General features: G+C 40.1%; 1 protein-coding gene across 1 annotated transcript in view; it reads right to left on the reverse strand.

Annotated features, from left to right (window-relative positions):
* The window catches only part of AKR1D1 (aldo-keto reductase family 1 member D1), a 46,740-nt gene that overhangs the window by 9,271 nt on the left and 17,487 nt on the right, over positions 1-19,982 (reverse strand). The window contains exons 3-7 of the mRNA XM_017872850.1: positions 17,012-17,128; positions 10,874-10,951; positions 3,996-4,118; positions 2,710-2,819; positions 1,848-2,013 (exon numbers count right to left, since the gene is read on the reverse strand). Of these exons, the coding sequence (XP_017728339.1) occupies positions 1,848-2,013; positions 2,710-2,819; positions 3,996-4,118; positions 10,874-10,951; positions 17,012-17,128 (594 nt within the window). The remainder of the gene's footprint in view (positions 1-1,847; positions 2,014-2,709; positions 2,820-3,995; positions 4,119-10,873; positions 10,952-17,011; positions 17,129-19,982) is intronic.

The following is a 19,982-nucleotide window of genomic DNA, read 5'->3' on the forward strand; positions in this document are numbered from 1 at the left end:
GGCTCTGTCTCCCAGGCTGGAGTGCAGTGGCCGGATCTCAGCTCACTGCAAGCTCCGCCTCCCGGGTTTACACCATTCTCCTGCCTCAGCCTCCGGAGTAGCTGGGACTACAGGCGCCCGCCACCTCACCTGTCTAGTTTTTTAGTATTTTTTAGTAGAGACGGGATTTCACCGTGTTAGCCAGGATGGTCTCGATCTCCTGACCTCGTGATCCACCCGTCTCGGCCTCCCAAAGTGCTGGGATTACAGGCTTGAGCCACCGCGCCCGGCGCTGTATGATATTTCAATGTACAAATATGCATTGCTTGTTTTATAAAATCTTGTTGAAGATTGTTTTGAGTTTTTAAAAAATTACAAATAATTCTATAATAAACATCTGTCTCTGTGTGTGTGCATCCATGTATATATGTACAAATACATCTATAGGATAAAATTGCTGAGTCAATGGATATGTGTGTTTGGATTTATTTAATTTGACAGATAACATTGTATGTTTTTATCATATACAACATGATGTTTCTACATACATATAAATTGTGGAGTGGTTAAATCTAGCTAATTAACAAATGCATTACCTCATATAGTTATCATTTTTGTGGTAAGAGCACATAAGATGCACTCCCTTTATGTTTTTCAAGAATACACTATATCATCACAACTATAGACAGCTTTTTGTACAATAGATCTCTTGACACTTATTCCTTCTCACTGTAATTATGCATTTTTTGACCAACATCTCTTCATAGCACCCTCCCTTCAGTAATCTTAGCCTCCGGTAACCACTATTCTACTTCCTACTTTTATGTGATTAACTTTTGTAGATTCCATATATAAATAAATCATGTAACGTGTGCATTTGAATTTTGATAGACATGAAATAATTTAACCTACTCTTCCATATCTCATACAAATTAATGTTTCTAACAACAGTGTGTGAAAGTGCTTGTTTTCCCAAATATTACCAAGTATTTTGATTATTTTCTGATATGAAGGGACAACTACTATCCTATTTTTTATTTATCTTTAATTATGAGTAGGGCTAAACAGGCAATTTACTTTTGAAATGTAAATTAACTAATGGGTAATTAATTAATTTTATATGGCACTTTTCTATGGTTGTATTTACCTAGCAGTTTAGTCTTCAGTAGTAGCAGAATCAATGAATTACCCCATTTGTCTAGTTCTTTCTTCACCTGGAAGTTACAATGTAAGTCATAGATTACTTATTGAGGGAGGTAAAGGCAATTAGCATTCATGAAGTCTAAAAGGTCCTCATCAGTATTTTCAAATTTGTCCTCAATTTTTACCAGAGCCATTAAGAAGGTGGAAAGTTGACTATTATGAATTCCAAATTGTATTCACTCAATTTCTGTTGTGCTGGTAGAGAAGTGAGTAGGTAGTGTCAAGAGTCAATAGATAAGAGAAGAGGCTGGGTACAGTGGCTCACGTCTGTAATCCCAGAACTTTGAGAGGTCGAGGTGGAAGGATCTCTTGAAGACAGGAGTTCCAGGCTAGCCTGGGCAACATAGCAAGACCCTGTCTCTAAAAAAAAAAAAAAAAAAAAAAAAAAAAAATTTTTTTTTTAAAAGAAACAAAAAATAGATAAGGAAAGAGAAAATATAAGGGATCTGGATAGTGAACAAGTAGCAAAAACAATCTCTGAGGTACTAGCAATTGTCTCAAATTCAGTGAAAATTAAACCTAGATATGGGCTACACGGGTCAAGGAGCTGGTATAAAATAAAATACGAGAGTGTTACAAGTTTCCTATTAAGCTGAACACATTCTATAAAAGCAAAAACACCAAACATACCCATCTTTTCACATTTCCAAAAGCAATTCTCTTACCTGAAAATTTTCTTTGATCCTTTCAAGATTGAAGCTTTTAGGAATGACAACCACCCCTCGCTGGATGTTGAAACGCAAAACAATTTGAGCTGCTGTCTTATTGTACCTTTTCCCCAATGAGTTTAGAAGCGCATCCTTTAACAAAGGTGGAGAAGAAACATTCACCCTTAAAAATATCAAAACATGCATCATAATTAGTTTGTGTAATGAGAACCAAAGGTTAATAAACCATCTTCCTCCTCTGTCTTCCCATTCACCCAGTCACCTACCAGGACACTGCAGGTCACCTGTAACCAGTTTCTCTGAGTGCAGAGTATGCATTGAAGGGAGAGGTACTCTTAGTATGGGAAGATCAAGCAAGGCAAGTTTATGGAGCTGCCTCCTTCAGAGGGTAAATAATATTTTTTGATGAGTCTTACAGAGAGAGCCGGCATATAGGGAAAGGCAGGAAGACTGAAGTGGAAGAAATAGAGATGCAACTTTTGCAATCATCTTAAAGTAGAAAAGTTTCTACTTACATTTATGGAACACATCATAGTAAAAGTATCAGTATTGAATATAGGATCAAAAAATTCAAAATTTGCAAAACATGGCCATAGAAACTCCTTCGTCCAATAATAATTAAACTAACATTTACTGAGCATTCCTATATATTGGGCACTGATAGGCAATTTCATATCTATAATGTAATCAATTTCACAACAGCTCAGTGAGGAAAGTATGAAAAGTTCTAATTCATATATACAGATAATGACTTGAAGAGGTGGCACAGGCAAACCAAAAGGCATTTCAATCAAGTACAGTATTTCACATGAGCCTCACACTCTACCCCAAAGGAAATACTTCCTAAAGTTTTACTTACCAGATTGGATTCCTACTGGTCCCCAAAGGGCTATATGCAGTAATGACAATGTCATGTTGTTGGCAAAATTTCAAGAGTTTTGGCTGCGTGAAATATGGATGGCACTCAACCTATGTGGTTGCATCGGAGAGCAGAGCACAAAATCAAGGCCACGTTGTTGAATGCAATTTTATAGTTAAAAATATTCTTCAATAAAATCCATTTTATTAATAGAATTGCCTTCATACTGTATACATTTTGTGTCCTAGTCTGTCCCTTCATATCTTGTTCATTTTGCTTCCTTAAAATGGATTTGAGAACATCTTTTGTTAAGATTTCACATAATATGAATGTCTTGTAACTCATTTAATCATTCCCTTAAATTTTTTATTTCCACTTTTTTCTATTATAAACAATGTTATAGTAAACACACATCAGTCTATCTAGGCATTCTGATATTTTTTATTAGGGTAGATTACTAGAAATAGAAGACTGTGAACATTTTTAAAGGGCCTTGATACATATTGACAAATTGTTTTTTTAGTAAAGCTAAACCAATTTGCACTCACTAGCATTTAATCACTTGCCTACATTGGGGCATTATATTTAAAAATATTAATAAGACAAAACTTTGCTAATTTGATGTGCAATAGAAAATCACACTACAATTTAAGTTTCTCTAATTAATAGTGAGTTTAACATTTTTCATGTTTACCAGTCTTGCAATTTGTCTTTTGTGAATTTCTGTTCATTTCTTTTAGTCCTTTTCTGTTGAACCTTACTGTTTTTTCTCATTGTTTTGTCATTGATTTTATTAGATTCTTTTTTTTTTTTTTTTTTTTTTTTTTGTTAGACGGAGTCTCACTCTGTCGCCCAGGCTGGAGTACAGCGGTGTGATCTCGGCTCGCTACAACCTCCGCCTCCCGGGTTCAAGCAATTCTCCTGCCTCAGCCTCTGAGTAGCTAGGATTACAGGCATGTGCCACCATGCCTAGCTAATTTTTGTATTTTTAGTAGAGACGGGGGTTTCACCATGTTGGTCAGGCTGGTCTTGAACTCTCAATTTCATGATCGCTCGTCTCGGCCTCCCAAAGTGCTGAGATTACAGGAGTGAGTCACTGCGCCCAGCCCCAAGTCTGTTTTTTTAAGTGACACCAATAGAAAGAAGTCTAAAGACTTGCATAGGGTTCCATGATGAGACTCAGGTGGAGCAATCACGAGCCTTCCCGATTCCCAGCTGAGGCTTTTTTGTGTCATATAAATCCTGCCCCCACTCCCCACACCCCAGTGGAAGCTATTAGGCTGTACCTGGTTGCTGACCGGCTTGTATTTGAGTCCCGGCTTGTTCAGGATGAGCTCCAGCTGCCTGCGGTTAAAATTGGACACTCCCAGAGATTTCACCAAGCCAGCATCTTTGCAAGCTTCCATAGCCTGTAGAGTAAATGTCAAGAGGTCAATAAACAAGCCTCACAAGAAGCAAGAATGAATGTTTATAAGGGTGACGGTGAATTCTTTAAAAGGGAAAGTTCCTGGGTATGTTAATAAGCATCCTGCGGAAAAAAAAAAAAATAAATAAAAGAAGGATGGTGGGAAAAGGCAGGAATTCTATGATCGAGTTTGGAAAATATGTGTATGCCATATTTTCCCCTTGTATTTTCTCAAGGTCTTTAGCACACTTCAGTGATCCCAGGTAGGGTGTGATGGCTCACACCTGTCATCCCAGCACTTTGGGAGCCTGAGGCAGGAGGATCACTCGAGGTCAGGAGTCCAAGACCAGCCTGGTCAACAGAGTGAGACTTCATCTCTAATAAAAATCAAGAATTAACTAGGCATGGTGGTGCATGCCTGTAGTCCCAGTTACTTAGGAGACTGAAGTGGAAGGATCCACCTGAGCTGGGGAAATTGAGGCTGCAGTGAATTATAACTGTGTCACTGCACTCCAGCCTGAGCAACAGAGTGATACCCTGTCTCAATTAAAAACATTTTAAAAAAATGATCCTACTTCTTGAAGTTTTTGGATACTTTCTTTATGACATAGCACCTGGATGCTTTTTTATTTTTTATTTTTTGAGACGGAGTTTCACTTTTGTTGCCCAGGCTAGAGTGCAATGGTGTGATCTCGGCTCACTGCAACTTCCACCTCCCGGGTTCAAGCCTCCTGAGTAGCTGGGATTACAGGCATGCACCACCACGCCCGGCTAATTTTGTATTTTTAGTAGAGATGGGGGTTTCACCACGTTGGTCAGGCTGGTCTCGAACTCCTGACCTCAGGTGATCCACCTGCCTCAGTCTCCCAAAGTGCTGGGATTATAGGCGTAAGCCACTGAGCCTGGCTGGCAATTTTTATAAACATTCTGGTATATGTGAAGTAGATATATTCTCCCATTTTTGGATGTAACACTCTGTCTCTCCTCTCTCTCTCATACATATATGTATGCAAATATACATACACACATGTTATATATAAAATTAGGTCTAGCTCTTCTTGGTTTCTTAGTAACTGAAATTAATATGTCAAAATTAACAGAAGGAATATGTCAAAACTGAAAGGAATATGTCAAAATCTCTTACTATACTGTTGATTCATTAATGTTCTTCTATATATATATATATTTTTTGGAAATAGTATCTTGCTCTGTCACCCAGGCTGGAGTGCTGTGGTGGGATCTTTGCTCACTGCAGCCTTGACTTCTGGGCTCAAGAAATCCTACCTTCTTAGCCCCTTGAGTAACTGGACTACAAGCATGTGCAACCACACTGGTTAAATTTTGTTTTTAAAATATTTTTTGGAGATGAGGGGGTCTCGCTAGATTGCCCAGGTTGATTTCAAACTCCTGGCCTCAAACAATCCTCCTACCTTGGCCTCCCAAAGTGCTGGGATTTCAGGCATGAGCCAATGTCCTTCTGTATTCTGTCAATTTTTTGTTTTATATATTTTGAAGATACTTTATTTGGTATATATGTGCTTAAATTAGTATATCTTTTTGGTAAATTCAATCTTTCATCTTTATGTACAACTCTTTTTATCCCTAATAATGCTTTTAATTTTTAAGTCTGTGTTATATGATATTAATATAGTAATACCAACTTTTTCTGGTATTTGACTGGTGTGTATGTGTGTGTGTGTGTGTTTTTTTTTTTTTACTGTAGAGTTTTAACTTTCACATGTCTTTTTGCTTAGGTGCCTCCTTTTAAATTGTCAATCTCTGTCTAGGTGAGTTTATTTTATCTACGTTTATTGCAACCACACATATATTTGAACTATTTCTACCATCTTGATTTATTTCAATTTATCCCACTTATTCTGTTTCTTCTTAACTCTTTATTACTTTTAAGAAGTTTTCTAACAAAGACAATAACTTAGCATGTTTACATAGAATTTATGTCTACCCTCAACATCTGTGATGCTAACAGTATATATATAAACTTTAATTGTAGCATCTTGTGGGTTCATTTTCATCTTGTTATTTGATCTTAAATATGTTCATAGATAATACATACTTTAAGTTTAATTTGATCACTTTTGCTTTATGCATTTTTTTGGAGCATCTGTTAGATTTTTATTCCTTTTACTTAGCACATCAATCAGACCTAATGATTTCCAGTGTGGGTCTTTATGTGGCAAAATTTCTGAGCATGTGTAGATGTGGAACTTTTTATCCTGCATCATTTTACCATATAGTTTGGTGGGTTATAACTGATGTACAATAAACTACACATTTTGAAGTGTACATTTTGAGGATTTTAATGTAGGCATACACCAGTAAAATTATCATCACAATCAAGATCATGAACACCTCCAGTGGAATACTGATAAATGTTTAACAACCAGGAAGAAAAAAGCTCCCCAGTTTGTAGTATTTGTCAATGTCTGTGATGTGACTATTCACACCAGGTTATTCAAGCTAACAATCCAACATCACTGAATGTAGAGTTAGGAAGAGGTTTGCACAACAGGTTCTTGCAAGCTGGTATGGGCCACTTTTAGTACAAGATTACCCTCCCCCATTGAGTTGCCTTGGCATTCTGTTGAAAATCAGATTCTCATGCCTCAGCCTTCCAAGTAGCTTGGATTATAGATGGGCACCACCACGTCCAGCTAATTTTTGTGTTTTTAGTAGAGACAGGGTTTTGCCATGTTGCCCAGGCCATGTTGACCATATATGTGTATGAGTCTATTTTAACATTCTCTATTAGGTTTTATTGACCTATATGTTCCTCTTTATGCTAATATGGCACTGTCATGATTACAGTAGTTGTATAGTAATTCTTGAAATTAGTATAAGCCCTCCAAACTTATTGCTTTTTGTTTGTGAGATGGAGTCTTGCTCTGTCACTGAGGCTGGATTGCAGTGGTATAGCTCACTGGAGCCTCAACCTACCAGGTCAAGTGATCCTCCAACCTTAGCCTTCTGAGTAGCTGGGACTGCAAGCACATGCCACCCCCATGCCCGGCTAATTGTTTTATGTTTTTGTAGAGATGGGGGTCTCACTGTTACCCATACTGGTCTTGAACTCGTAGGCTCAAGTGATCCTCCCTGCTTAGCCTCTCAAAGTGCTGGGATTACAGGTATGAGCCACTGTGCTTGGCTATTGCTCTTTTTCAAAAAGTTGTTGTGGTTATTATAGGTTATTTGTACTTCCATATAAATTTTATTTTATTTATTTTTTTGAGACAGACTCTCACTCTGTCACCCAGGCTGGAGTGCAGTGGTGGGATCTCGGCTCACTGCAACCTCCGCCTCTCAGGTTGAAACGATTCTCATGCCTCAGCCTTCCAAGTAGCTGGGATTATAGATGGGCACCACCATGCCCAGCTAATTTTTGTGTTTTTAGTAGAGACAGGGTTTTGCCATGTTGCCCAGGCTGGTCTCGAACTCCTGGCCTCATGTGATCCACCTGCCTTGGCCTCCCAAAGTGCTGAGATATACAGGCATAAGCCACTGCTCCGGGCCCCATATAAATTTTAGAAGTAGGTTTTCTATTTCTATTGAGATTTTGACTGGGATTACATTGAATCTACAGATGAATTTGGGGTGAATTAACATATTAATATTCTGATCAAGGAGCATGGTAAATCTCCATTGAATTTTGGATCATCTTTGATTTCTTTCAGTTATAAGTTGTTGTTTCTACTGTTTAGCTCTTGCACAGATTTTTAAAGATTTATCTCTAAATATTTAATGTTTAGTATTGTTTTTAAAAATAATTTCCAATCGTGTGTTGCTAATATATAAATTACATCTAGATAAAGATTTTAATTTTTTTAGGTCTTATGGATTATTTACATGTGTGCCTCCTGTTTGATCAGATAGCATACCTTACATAATTAAAATACTTGGAAGAATTACTGAGATTTATGTTATGTCTCAAAAAATGGCCTATGTTGCCGGGCACGGTGGCTTACATCTGTAATCCCAGTACTTTGAAAGGTCAAGACGCATGGATCATGAGGTCAGGAGTTTGAGACCAGTCTGACCAACATGGTGAAACCCCCTCTCTACTAAAAATACAAAATTAGCTGGGCATGGTGGCACGAGCCTGTAGTCCCAGCTACTCAGGAGGCTGAGGCAGGAGAATTGTTTGAACCCAAGAGGCAGAGGTTGCAGTGAGCCGAGATCGCACCACTGCACTCCAGCATGGGCGACATTGCGAAACTCGTCTAGAAAAAAAAAGAAAAAAGAAAAAAAAGAAAAATAACACTCTGTTATATTTTGGTGAAGTGTTCTATAAATGTCAACCAGGTTAAGAAGGTTGATAATGTTGAAATCTCCTATATCCTATAGCTCTTTCTGTATACTTTTCATTTTAGTATGATACCATTTTAATAGAATCTCTGACTATAAATGTGAATTGTTCTCTTTCTCAGAAAGATATTCCTCATCTTTCCTCTTTTGTGCTCCATGATCCCTTTAAGATCTTTTTTTTTTTCTGTAACTATTACTCCCTACTTTTTTTTTCTTTTTCTCTTTCTTTCTTTCTTTCTTTCTTTCTTTCTTTCTTTCTTTCTTTCTTTTTTTTTTTTTTGAGACAGAGTCTTGCTCTGTTGCCCAGGCTGGAGTGCAGTGGCCAGATCTCAGCTCACTGCAAGCTCCGGCTCCCGGGTTTATGCCATTGTCCTGCCTCAGCCTCCCGAGTAGCTGGGACTACAGGCACCCGCCACCTCACCTGGCTAGTTTTTTGTATTTTTTTAGTAGAGATGGGGTTTCACCGTGTTAGCCAGGATGGTCTCGATCTCCTGACCTCGTGATCCGCTCATCTCGGCCTCCCAAAGTTTTTTTTTCTTTTTTGTAGAGATGGTGTCTCACTATGTTTCCCAGGCTGGTCTTGAACTCCTGGGCTCAAGTGATCCTCCAGCCTCGGCCTCCCAAAGCATTGAGATTACGGACATGAGCCACTATGCCCACCTTCTTGTTTCCTTTTATTTTTTCTTCTTTCTTTTTTCTTAGACTCCAATTGTGTGGATATTGGAATTTCTAATTTTATTCTTTGAATTTCTTACCTTTTCTTTCATATTTAAAAAAATTCTTGTCCTTTTCTTCTTCATATTGAGAGATTTCCTCATTCTGATATCTCAATTTGACCATTTTCTTCTATTTATCCCAACCTATTGCACTGTTTTTATTTTTTAATTATTATTTTCGCTTTTTAAAATGTTGTTTGTTCACATTTCATATTGCTAATATCTTTTCTTATGCTCTCTAATATAATAATTGGTTAATTTAGAAGTTCCTGGTTCTCTGTTCTGTTTATGTTGGGATCAGTAACTGAGATGTATTGTCTTCTTGTGAAACAAATGCCTTGTTACTTTGGGCTGTGAAATCATTTTTTCATGGGGATATTGGCTGTCCTGTTAGGTAGTCCCTTAGAAGAGAATATTCAAAACGTCCAACTGTGCAAACCTGATTCGCTCCAATGAGATCAGGAGTGACTGTGTGTTCTTTTGGACGGAGTCCCAGGCACTGGGAAATAAATCATTCCTCCTCACCCCTCTAAACAACTCCACAGCTCAGACCTTCAGGTGTTGCCTCACAGGCAAGTATATAGAAAGAGGTACTTACCAGAGTGTAATTTCCAAGCTTTTGGAGTGTAGAATTGTATCGGTGGGAAAAAAAAAACTGCCAGAGGTCAGTGGGTAACTTATGTTTTTCTTCAACTCTTCGCAAGTTCAGAATTTCAAGGCTGCTCTACTTTGATTCCTGAAAACACCTGACTGAGCCCTGAGTTTCCAACTGTGTGGAAATATTTGTTCCCAGGCTATGGCAGGGGTGAAGGAAGTGCAAAAGGACCAACCCTTCCTCTCCTGTACTATCTTCTTCCTGCTTGTTGGGTTGACTTCTACTCTAGGTCGGAGCTGCCACACCACCTCTAAGCAAACAAGTTCAAAATATCCCTCCCCGCCATGAATCCATAAGGGTTTATTTATTATTTTCCTATAGTTGTCTACTCTTGTGATCTTGGGAAAAGAGCCAGCAGCTTGCTCAGAAATAAAAAACACAATTGCTTTTCAGGTTTTTTATGAAACGGCATCTTGTCTGTCGCCCAGGCTGGAGTGCAGTGGCATGATCTCGGCTCACTGCAACCTCTGCCTCCCAGGTTCAAGCGATTCTCCTGCCTCAGCCTCCCGAGTAGCCAGGATTATAGGCGCCCATCACCACGCCTGGCTAATTTTTACATTTTTATTAGACACAGAGTTTCACCATGTTGGCCAGGCTGGTTTCGAACTCCTGACCGCAGATGATTCACCCACCTTGGCCTTCCAAAGTGCTGGAATTACAAGCATGAGCCACTGCGACTGGCCTGTTTTTCAGTTTTTTATGTATCATTTTAAGTTTGTTTCTTTTAGGCATCATATTAACAACTTAAGATTTATTTTTTTTATTTCGTGAATTTATTTTATTCATATATTTTAATTACTTTTATATTAGAACATATTTTGTTTACATTGTTTTTCCTTCCACACCGCTGTCTTTTCTTTGGCATTCCAGCAAAACAAAAGTAAGAATTATTTAGTACCCAGCAGTGGAGATTTCATATACCTGCACTTACGGTTAGGAATGCCTGTTCTGACTGTTACTTTTCTTTGGAAGAAAAGGGTGTATCTTTCTCCATAAATATGACAGGAATAATCAGATCACAGTGTTAAAAATATAGTCTTTTAAAATAAGAAGCACACTTGAACTTACCTCCCAAGTGGCACACAGATTTGACTTGTGATATAACCATTTGCCATTCTCATCTCTAGGGTATACTTCATCTCCTGGCTGAAAAAAAAAAAAAAAAAAAAAAGAATAAATGTAATTCATTTTATTTATACCTGGGAATTAAAATAATAGAATTTAGACTTCCCAGTTTTCATAATTGTGAGCAATAAATGTCTATTGTTTCTAAATCACCCAGTCTAAAGTATTTTGTCATAGCGGCCCAGCGGGATGGAGACACCTGCCTATGCCCCCTGGGATGCCAGTACCTGTCTTCTGTGCACTGTCCTTTCACTTTGTACAGCTGACACCTGCATCTGTTAGAGGGCAGATCTCAGGCTACTGGGACTTGTGTATCTACTCAATTAGATGTGCCCAGGAATTTACACCCTGCTTCCCTCGCTGGGGCAGCCTTTGAGCTAAAGTTGCAAGAATCAATATTTGTTTCTTTGCCCTGTGACTGTGTAATTCTGAGATGTGAACAACTTTGTGTCCAGAGCTTTCTGTGACATTTAGCCTAAGTTGCTCTCTGTAGGACTCTGCTTTCTACCTCACATCTACTTAACCTCTTATTTTTCAGCCACATTTCCCCACTCCCTTATCAGTTTTCCCTGGTTGTACTTCAAAATAAATCACTCTTGTATGCATTCTCTTCATCTCAGGGTCTGCTTCTGGGGAACTCAGCCTAAGGTGCTACATGCAATAGCGGAGAGCTGATGGTGCCTGGGACTGGGGCAACTGCAGTAGAGAGGAAAAGAAGGGAACAGATTAGCACATGAACAAGTAGTAGAGCCAGCATGCCTTAATGTTGACTTGGAAATGAGGTAGGGTGGTGGAAATGAGGGATAGGGAGGAATCAAAGATGATTCCCAGACGCCTTGGGTGGGTGGTGGTAACCATTTCCTGAGGTTGGGGCTAGCAATCTGGAATATCATTTTGGATATTTTGACTTTGAAATGGTCATTAAACATTCAAGTGGATATTGAGGCAGGCAGTTGAACAGAGAAGTCAGGAGCTCAGAGAGAGGTCATGGCTACAGATAAAATTTAGGAGTCATTAGCATGTAAAATGGTATCAAATCCACAAGATTGGATTAAGTCACCTATAGAGAGAGTATAACTAGTAAGACAAGAATATTGAGGGTAGAGGACTGGGCATAACAACATTTGGAAGCTGGCAGAGAAGAAGCTGCCAAAGACCATGGGAAGGTCATGAGATGTCATGAGTACCATGAGAAGAAAATGTTTACAGAAGGAGTTGGTAGTCAACTGTATTGAAAGAGATCAAATAATAGGAGGACAAAATGTCTATTGGATTTGGCAGGATGAAAGTCTTTGTTGACTTTGGTAACAGGGATTTTCTTATTGGGAATCGTTGTGGTTTAAATGTGTCCTCCCGAATTCATGTGTTGGAAATTTAATCCCCAGTGCAACTATGCTGGGAGGTGGGACCTCATGGGAGTTGTTCAGTCATGGATTAATGACATTGTAAAAAGGGCTCAGATGAGGAGGGGTGCTCTCTTGTGCTCTTTGCCCTGCCTCATTCCAGCATGTGATGACACAGCAAGAAGGCCCGAGTGAGGTGCTGTTCTTGGACTCTCCAGCCTCTAGAACTCTGAGCCAATACATTTCTATTTATTATCTACTACCCAGTGTCAGGCATTCTTTTTTTTTTTTTTCTTTTAAAGGAAATGTTTCTGAATCATAGCATTCTTTTTCTGTTGTTGTTTTTTGTTTGTTTGTTTTTGAGACAAGGTCTTACTCTGCTGCCCAGGCTGGAGTACGGTGGCATGATTATGGCTCACTGCAGCCTCGATGTCCCCAGGCTCAGGTGATCTTCCCATCTCAACCTCCTGAGCAGCTGGGACTGCAGGTGTGCACCACCAAGCCTAGCTAATTCTCTTGTATATTTTTTTGTAGAGTCGGGGTTTCACCATGTTGTCCAGGCTGGTCTCGAACTCCTAGGCTCAAGTGATCCACCTGCCTCACCTCCCAAAGTGCTGGGAATACAGGTGTGAGCCACTGCACCTGGCCTCAGGCATGCTTTTATAGCAGCACAAAACAGACTGAGAAGGGAATCAAGCAATTGACAAAATAATTATGCTCTTAAATTTGTCCCTAATTTGGCCAGGCACAGTGGCTCACACCTGTAATCCCAGCACTTTGGGAGGCTGAGACGGGCTGATCAACTGAGGTCAGGAGTTCGAGACCAGCCTGGCCAACACGGCAAAACCCTGTCTCTACTAAAAATACAAAAATTAGCTGGGCTTGGTGGCAGGCGCCTGTAATCCTAGCTACTCAGCAGGTTGAGGCAAGAGAATCGCTTGAACCCAGGAAGCAGAGGTGGCAGTAAGCCGAGATCATGCCACTGCACTCCAGTCTGGGCAACAAGAGCAAGATTCTATGTCAAAAAAATTTTTTTTTCTTTAATTTTTTCCTCTAGCATGTCACCTTTGTGAAACTCAACTTTCCTTTAGTGAAAACATTTTCCCCATTGTCTGCTTTAGGGAAAGACAATGTCTTCTCAACTTCCCCCCGTCTCCCTGAGAGCAGGGAACCATCCCTTTTCTCCTTGATGCCACATTATTACTCATGTTAATTATCCATTCTGTCTCTGATTTCTAATCACTTTGACTTTCTCAACACTTATGACCCACATTTCTGCTCCATATTTCTTGCCTTGTGTTTCCTAATTTTACTTACCTTCTGAATGGCCTTATGCCTCCATCATGAATTCTGTTACATGATTTTTACTTTCCCAGATTCTAATCAAGTGGTTATCAAACCTGAACCCATGTTAGCTATCTTTAGGTGTTTCCCTTGACCTTCCATTGTGCCTATTTTACTCATCGTTTCATCCTGATAAGCCTGTTTGTCTGCTTCCTTCATTTCTCTTCCTCACAGTCAGGTATTATTAGAAGAATAACCCAACCCTCTAAAAATTTATGCTATTGACTCTCATTCTTGTTCATTTATCTTTTAAACATGTCATAATTTTAAATATTTTGTTGGCTAAAATTCTGTCTGCTTGACACTTAAAAAATAATAAAGTGCTAAAAATGTTTTAGCAGGAAAGGTTTTCTGTTTAAAAAAACTTAAGATTCAAAAAAGCATGTGAAGTCGGATGTGGTGGCTCATGCCTGTAATCCCAGCACTTTAGGAGGCTGAGGTGGGAGGACGGCTTGAGGCCAGGAGTTCCAGACCAGCATGGTCACCATAGCAAGACCCTGTCTCTACAAAAGAAAAATTGAAACATTAGGTGAGTCTGGTGGCATACACCTGTCATCTCAGCTACTTGGGAGGCTGAGGCAGGAGGATTGCTTGAGCCTAGGAGCTCAAGGCTACAGTGAACACCACTGCAGTCCAGCCTGGGTGACACAGCAAGACCCTCTCTCTCTTTCTCTCTTTCTCTCTTTCTCTTTCTCTTTCTCTCTTTCTCTTTCTCTTTCTCTTTCTCTTTCTCTTTCTCTTTCTCTTTCTCTTTCTCTTTCTCTTTCTCTTTCTCTTTCTCTTTCTCTTCCTTCCTTCCTTCCTTCCTTCCTTCCTTCCTTCCTTCCTTCCTTCCTTCCTCTCTCTCTCTCTCTGTCTTTCTTTCTTTCTTCTTTCTTTCAAAACAGGGTCTTGCTGTGTCACCCAGGCTGGAGTGTAGTGGCGCGATCTCAGCTCACTGCACCCTCCACCTCCCCAGCTCAAGCGATCCTCCCACCTTAGTCTCCCAAGTAGCTGAGACCACAGGCACATGCCACCAAGCTTGGCTGATTTTTGTACTTTTTGTAGAGATGGGGTTTTGCCATGTTGCCCAGGCTTGTCTGAAACTCCTGGACTCGAGTGATCAGCCAGCCTTAGCCTCCCAAAGTACTGGAACTACAGGTGTGAGCCACCATGCTCAGCTGACCCTACCTTAAGCAAACAAACAAATAAACACCAAAAAACATGTCCTGTTTTAGCTTCAAATATCAATTTCCCAATTATAGGTTCAGTTGGGAGGTAATGTCACTATATTGTGTCATTTCTCACTGTTAAAATTTTACCTCTGTGCCCTTGAACCCATCAAAAGTAAGAATAGAAATTATCTATTGTCTCCAAAAAGATTTAAATGTCATTAGTTAGTCACAGAGAAGTAAATTTTATTTTCTCACTTTTAGATAGAGTCATGTGCTACATAATGACATTTTGGTCAATGACGGACTGCATGTATGATGGTGACCCATAAGATTATAATAGAATTTAAAACTCCTATCACCTAGTGACATCATGTTTGTGGTGTTGCTGGAGTAAACAAAGCAACTGTGCTGCCAGGTATATAAAAGTAGAGCACACATAATCATGTACAGTATATCATACTTGATAATGATAAACAATTTCTGTTTTTACTATGGATACAACTTATGTATTTGTTCTACTGTACTTTATGATAATTTTAGCATGTGCTCCTTCTCCTTTTAAAAAATGTTAACTGTAAAAAAGCCCCAGGCAGGTCTTTCAGGAGGGATTCCAGAAGAAGACACTGTTGTCACAGGAGGTGGTAGCTCCATGTGTGTTACTGCTCTGGAAGAACCTCCAGTGGGACAAGATGTGGAGCTGAAAGACAGTGATATTGATGATGCTGACCCTGTGTAGGCCTAGACTAATGTGTGTGCTTGTGTCTTAGTTTTTAACAAAAAAGTTAAAAAAATTTTTTTAATAGACAAGAGCTCATACAATAAGAATACAAAGAAAGAATATTTTTATACAGCTGTACAACATGGTTGTGTTTTATTCATGTTATTAAAAAAGTAATTAATCGCAGCACTTTGGGAGGCCGAGGTGGGTGGATCACGAGGTCAGGAGATCGAGACCATCCTGGCCAACATGGTGAAACCCCGTCTCTACTAAAAATACAAAAATTAGCCTGGTGTGATGGCGCTTGCTTGTAGTCCCAGCTACTCGGGGGGCTGAGGCAGGAGAATCACTTGAACCCGGGAGGCGGAGGTTGCAGTGAGCTGAGATCGCGCCACTGCACTCCAGCCTGGCAACAGAGCGAGACTCCGTCTCAAAAAAAAAAAGTAATCAGTATTAGTGTTATTATTAAGTATTATTACAAAGAATCAAAAAGTTAAAAGAATTAGAACATTTATAAGGTAAAAACAGTTACAATAAGCTAATGTTAATTTATTGTTGAAGAAAAACTATTATTTGATTAATTGTGTACCCTAAGTGTGTGGTGTTTATAAAGTCTCCAGTCATGTACAGTAATGACCTAGGCCTTCACATTTACTCACTACTCACTCACTCACCCAATTTTTATCCTGCAAGCTCCATTCATGGTAAGTGCCAGGTATAGGTGTATCTTATCTTTTATGCCATATTTTTACTGTACCTTTTCTATGTTATGTTTATATACACAAATATTTGCCATTGTGTTAACATTGTCTACAGTATTCAGAATAGTAACATGCCGTGCAGATTTGTAACCTAGGAGCAATCAGCTGGGCTATCTAGCCTAAGTCTGCCATAGGCTATACTATCTAGGCACAACGTGTTTGCGCTTTATTCATGTTATTACAAAAGTAATGCCATCTACCATGGTAAGTAAAACCTTACTACCTAGATTTGTATAAGTACACTCTATATGATGTTTGCAGAACAACAAAGTTGCCTCGTGACACATTTCTCAGAATGTATCCCATCGCTAAGCAACACATACATGTACACTGGGTCTTTCCAAATTTTTAAGACTTAGGTTAGAAATCTGACATTTGAACAAGAATCAACATGAACAAAGTGAGGATGAGGGCTGAGATTATGACTGTGTGAGTGGGAAGAAGGGTGTGCGTCTCAATGCTGGGCTACAGTCAGGAGACTACATGTTGGTTTGATGCAGAGAGCTTCAACTATAGTTGTAAAAACGTGGTATAATAGAAATTGCATTGAACTAAAAAATCAAGAAACTTGGAAACCAAGCCTGAGTCTGCTAACATAATCTTCTTGGGTATTTGTCAGGCTAGGTCAGTACTCTATGATCTATGGTAACAAAACACCACAATATTCAGTGGTGCTAAGTAATAAGGTAGCTTCATACACATAGCTATTAGCTCATGGTTGCCAGGGTGCAGAGACCTGACTTTTAGGCATCTGAACTCACCTTAAAGGCCATGGGTACTTCAATGATGTAAAGATCCACGTAGTCTAGCTGGAGGACCCTGAGTGTCCTCTCCAGGGTTGGGCGGACCATCTCTGGGACGTGATTTGTAGCCCATAGCTGAAAGAATCAAAGAGGGATCATTAACTAATGTTCACACGATTTTTACAATAATGCAGCCCCTTTTTCTTTGTAAAGCACTCGTACACATTTTTTTTTTTTTGAGATAGGGGTCTCACTATGTTGCCCAGGCTGATCTTTAACTCCTGGGCTCAAGCCATCTGCCCACTTCAGCCTCCCAAAGTGCCGGGATTTTAGGTATCAACCACCGTGCCTGGCCCCTTGTACACATTTTTTTTTTTTTTTTTTTGAGACGGAGTCTCGCTCTGTCGCCCAGGCTGGAGTGCAGTGGCCGGATCTCAGCTCACTGCAAGCTCCGCCTCCCGGGTTTACGCCATTCTCTCGCCTCAGCCTCCGGAGTAGCTGGGACTACAGGCGGCCGCCATCTCGCCCGGCTAATTTTTTGTATATTTTTAGTAGAGACAGGGTTTCACCGTGTTAGCCAGGATGGTCTCGATCTCCTGACCTCGTGATCCGCCCGTCTCGGCCTCCCAAAGTGCTGGGATTACAGGCTTGAGCCCACGCGCCCGGCCCACATTTTATTCACACATTTCATTTCACAAAAATACGTTTATGATGCAGTGTCATCTGAGTATAGGATGAGCTGATAAAACCCTTGACACTCAGAGCCTAGCTTGAGAGCTTGTTTGGAGGTTCTAGCAGGGGAGTGCAGCTACTCACATACCCTTGACCTAGAAACCCTCCTCCTTCATCAGGGAAAGCCATCCTCTTCCGCTGAGAGTGCAGCTTCAAGAGGTACAATTGCCCAGACAGCCAGATCAGCTGAATTAGCCCTGGTGACCAATGGGGCAGCAGATGTTGCAGCCAGATCGCCTTCACATCTCCAGACATAATTTTATGCAAATCTACTTCAAGAGACTTACAGATCCTCCTGACCACAGAGCACCTAATTTAATGGCAGTCTTTCCCATTTCCGGGCGAATTTCCTAACTGACCCTTAGTGCTTGCATTTTTCCTCATTGTATAACTAGGGTTACTTACACAATGTTCTAGATGTCCTGACCTAGCCTAATACTTTATTGTCATGCCACTCTGATAAAATGAGCAAGGAATATGGTTATGTGTGTGGCTTCACTGGCTCCTTCACATTGTGACAGGTGGTGTGAAAGCCTGGTGAAATTTTAAATTAGTGCATAGATTTACATTTGCTTTCACTGATCTTTTGTTCTTGTTGGGCCCTAGTTAGACCCCAGAGCAATTAAGTTACTCTTTCACTAAGGCATTGCATAATGAAGGATCAAGGTTTGGTTGATCCTACCGGAGCATGTGTACCCTTAGGTGTCTGAGACATGTGGTGCCAAGGTTGCTCATACCCACAGGACAAATTAGTACATCTTTTGGATTATCAGTTTTGCTCACAGATTTTTTGGGGGCATATAAGTTTAGAATCATACTTTTCTTTTTTGTTTCTTTTGTTTTTTTGAGACGGCGTCTTGCTGTGTCACTGAGGCTGGAGCGCAGTGGCTTGATCTTGGCTCGCTGCAACCTCTGCCTCCCGGGTTCAAGCGATTCTCCTGCCTCAGCCTCCCAAGTAGCTGGGATTACAGGCACCTGCCACCACGCCTGGCTAATTTTTATATTTTTAGTAGACGGGGTTTCACCATGTTGGCCAGTCTGGTCTCAAACTTCTGACCTCAAGTGATGCTTTCTCCTCTGCCTTCCAAAGTGCTGGGATTATAGGCATGAGCCACTGCACCCGGCCTGAATCATACTTTTTTTGGTCACCAGAAAGGGCAAGCAAAATTGGTAAAATCTGATTTTTTTCCTCTGTTGGACAATGATTTTTCTTCTTGCCTTAAAAACACAGAAAATGTAACGTGAAGAGAGTAGTGGAAAAATGCGTCACGTGTGTTTTGATTGCTACTCTGGGTCCCTTTGGTGTTACTATTGCAATCCCTTCTAAGTGGAAATTCTGTTTGATATTTTAATTTACTTTTTTTTTTTTTCATTCCTGGGCGTAGGCTGATGATATTTTAATTTACTTTTATTCAACAAACACACATAGTATTAGCTTTGTACCAGGTTCGGTGTGGCTGCTTTGTAAATGTGAACTCATAACAACTTCATGAAATAGTTGACATTATTATCCCCATTTTACAGAGAAAAAAAAACTCAGCTCCAGAAATGCTAGGCAACTCAGCCAATAGTGACAGATCTGGGCCTCTGACCTGGGCAATCTTGTACCAGTCTGGGCACTTAATCACCCCCACATTGCCTCTCAGGTGCTGCTGAACCGCAGCGAAGACAATCCTGGGAGGCAATTACATGAACTCAGCTGCACACGCTGTTTCTGTTTACTTAAGTAAACACCAATATTTCGCCCAAGTATGCTTTATTACATACAGCCCATATTGACATTGTATACGTATGAATATTGCTTTCCATGCATACCTGTACTTTTTGGACAATTTAAAGGATTAAAGTTAAAGGACAATTTAAAGCATGTTTCGACCACCTTTTCCTTGTATGCTAACTTTAGCCCCTATCATAGTAAGAAATGACTCTTACAATATGAGTCATTAAGTGAAAGGCTTGCATAATGTGCCTGCCCAGGAAGCCCACACAGCTGGCTTTTGGATTGATGACCTCATGAGCTTGCTTTTGTTTTTGTTTTAAATTTACATTTGTTTGCTTTTATTAAACAAAATCTAGGCCGGGCGCCGTGGCTCATGCCTGTAATCCCAGCATTTTGGGAGGCCGAGACGGGCGGATCACGAGGTCAGGAGATCGAGACCATCCTGGGTAACACGGTGAAACCCTGTCTCTATTAAAAATACAAAAAAATTAGCCGGGCGAGGTGGCGGGCGCCTGTAGTCCCAGCTACTCGGGAGGC

The sequence above is a fragment of the Rhinopithecus bieti genome, unplaced genomic scaffold (genome assembly GCF_001698545.2).
Source record: "Rhinopithecus bieti isolate Rb0 unplaced genomic scaffold, ASM169854v2 scaffold_7969, whole genome shotgun sequence".
NCBI classification, from domain to species: Eukaryota; Metazoa; Chordata; class Mammalia; order Primates; family Cercopithecidae; genus Rhinopithecus; species Rhinopithecus bieti.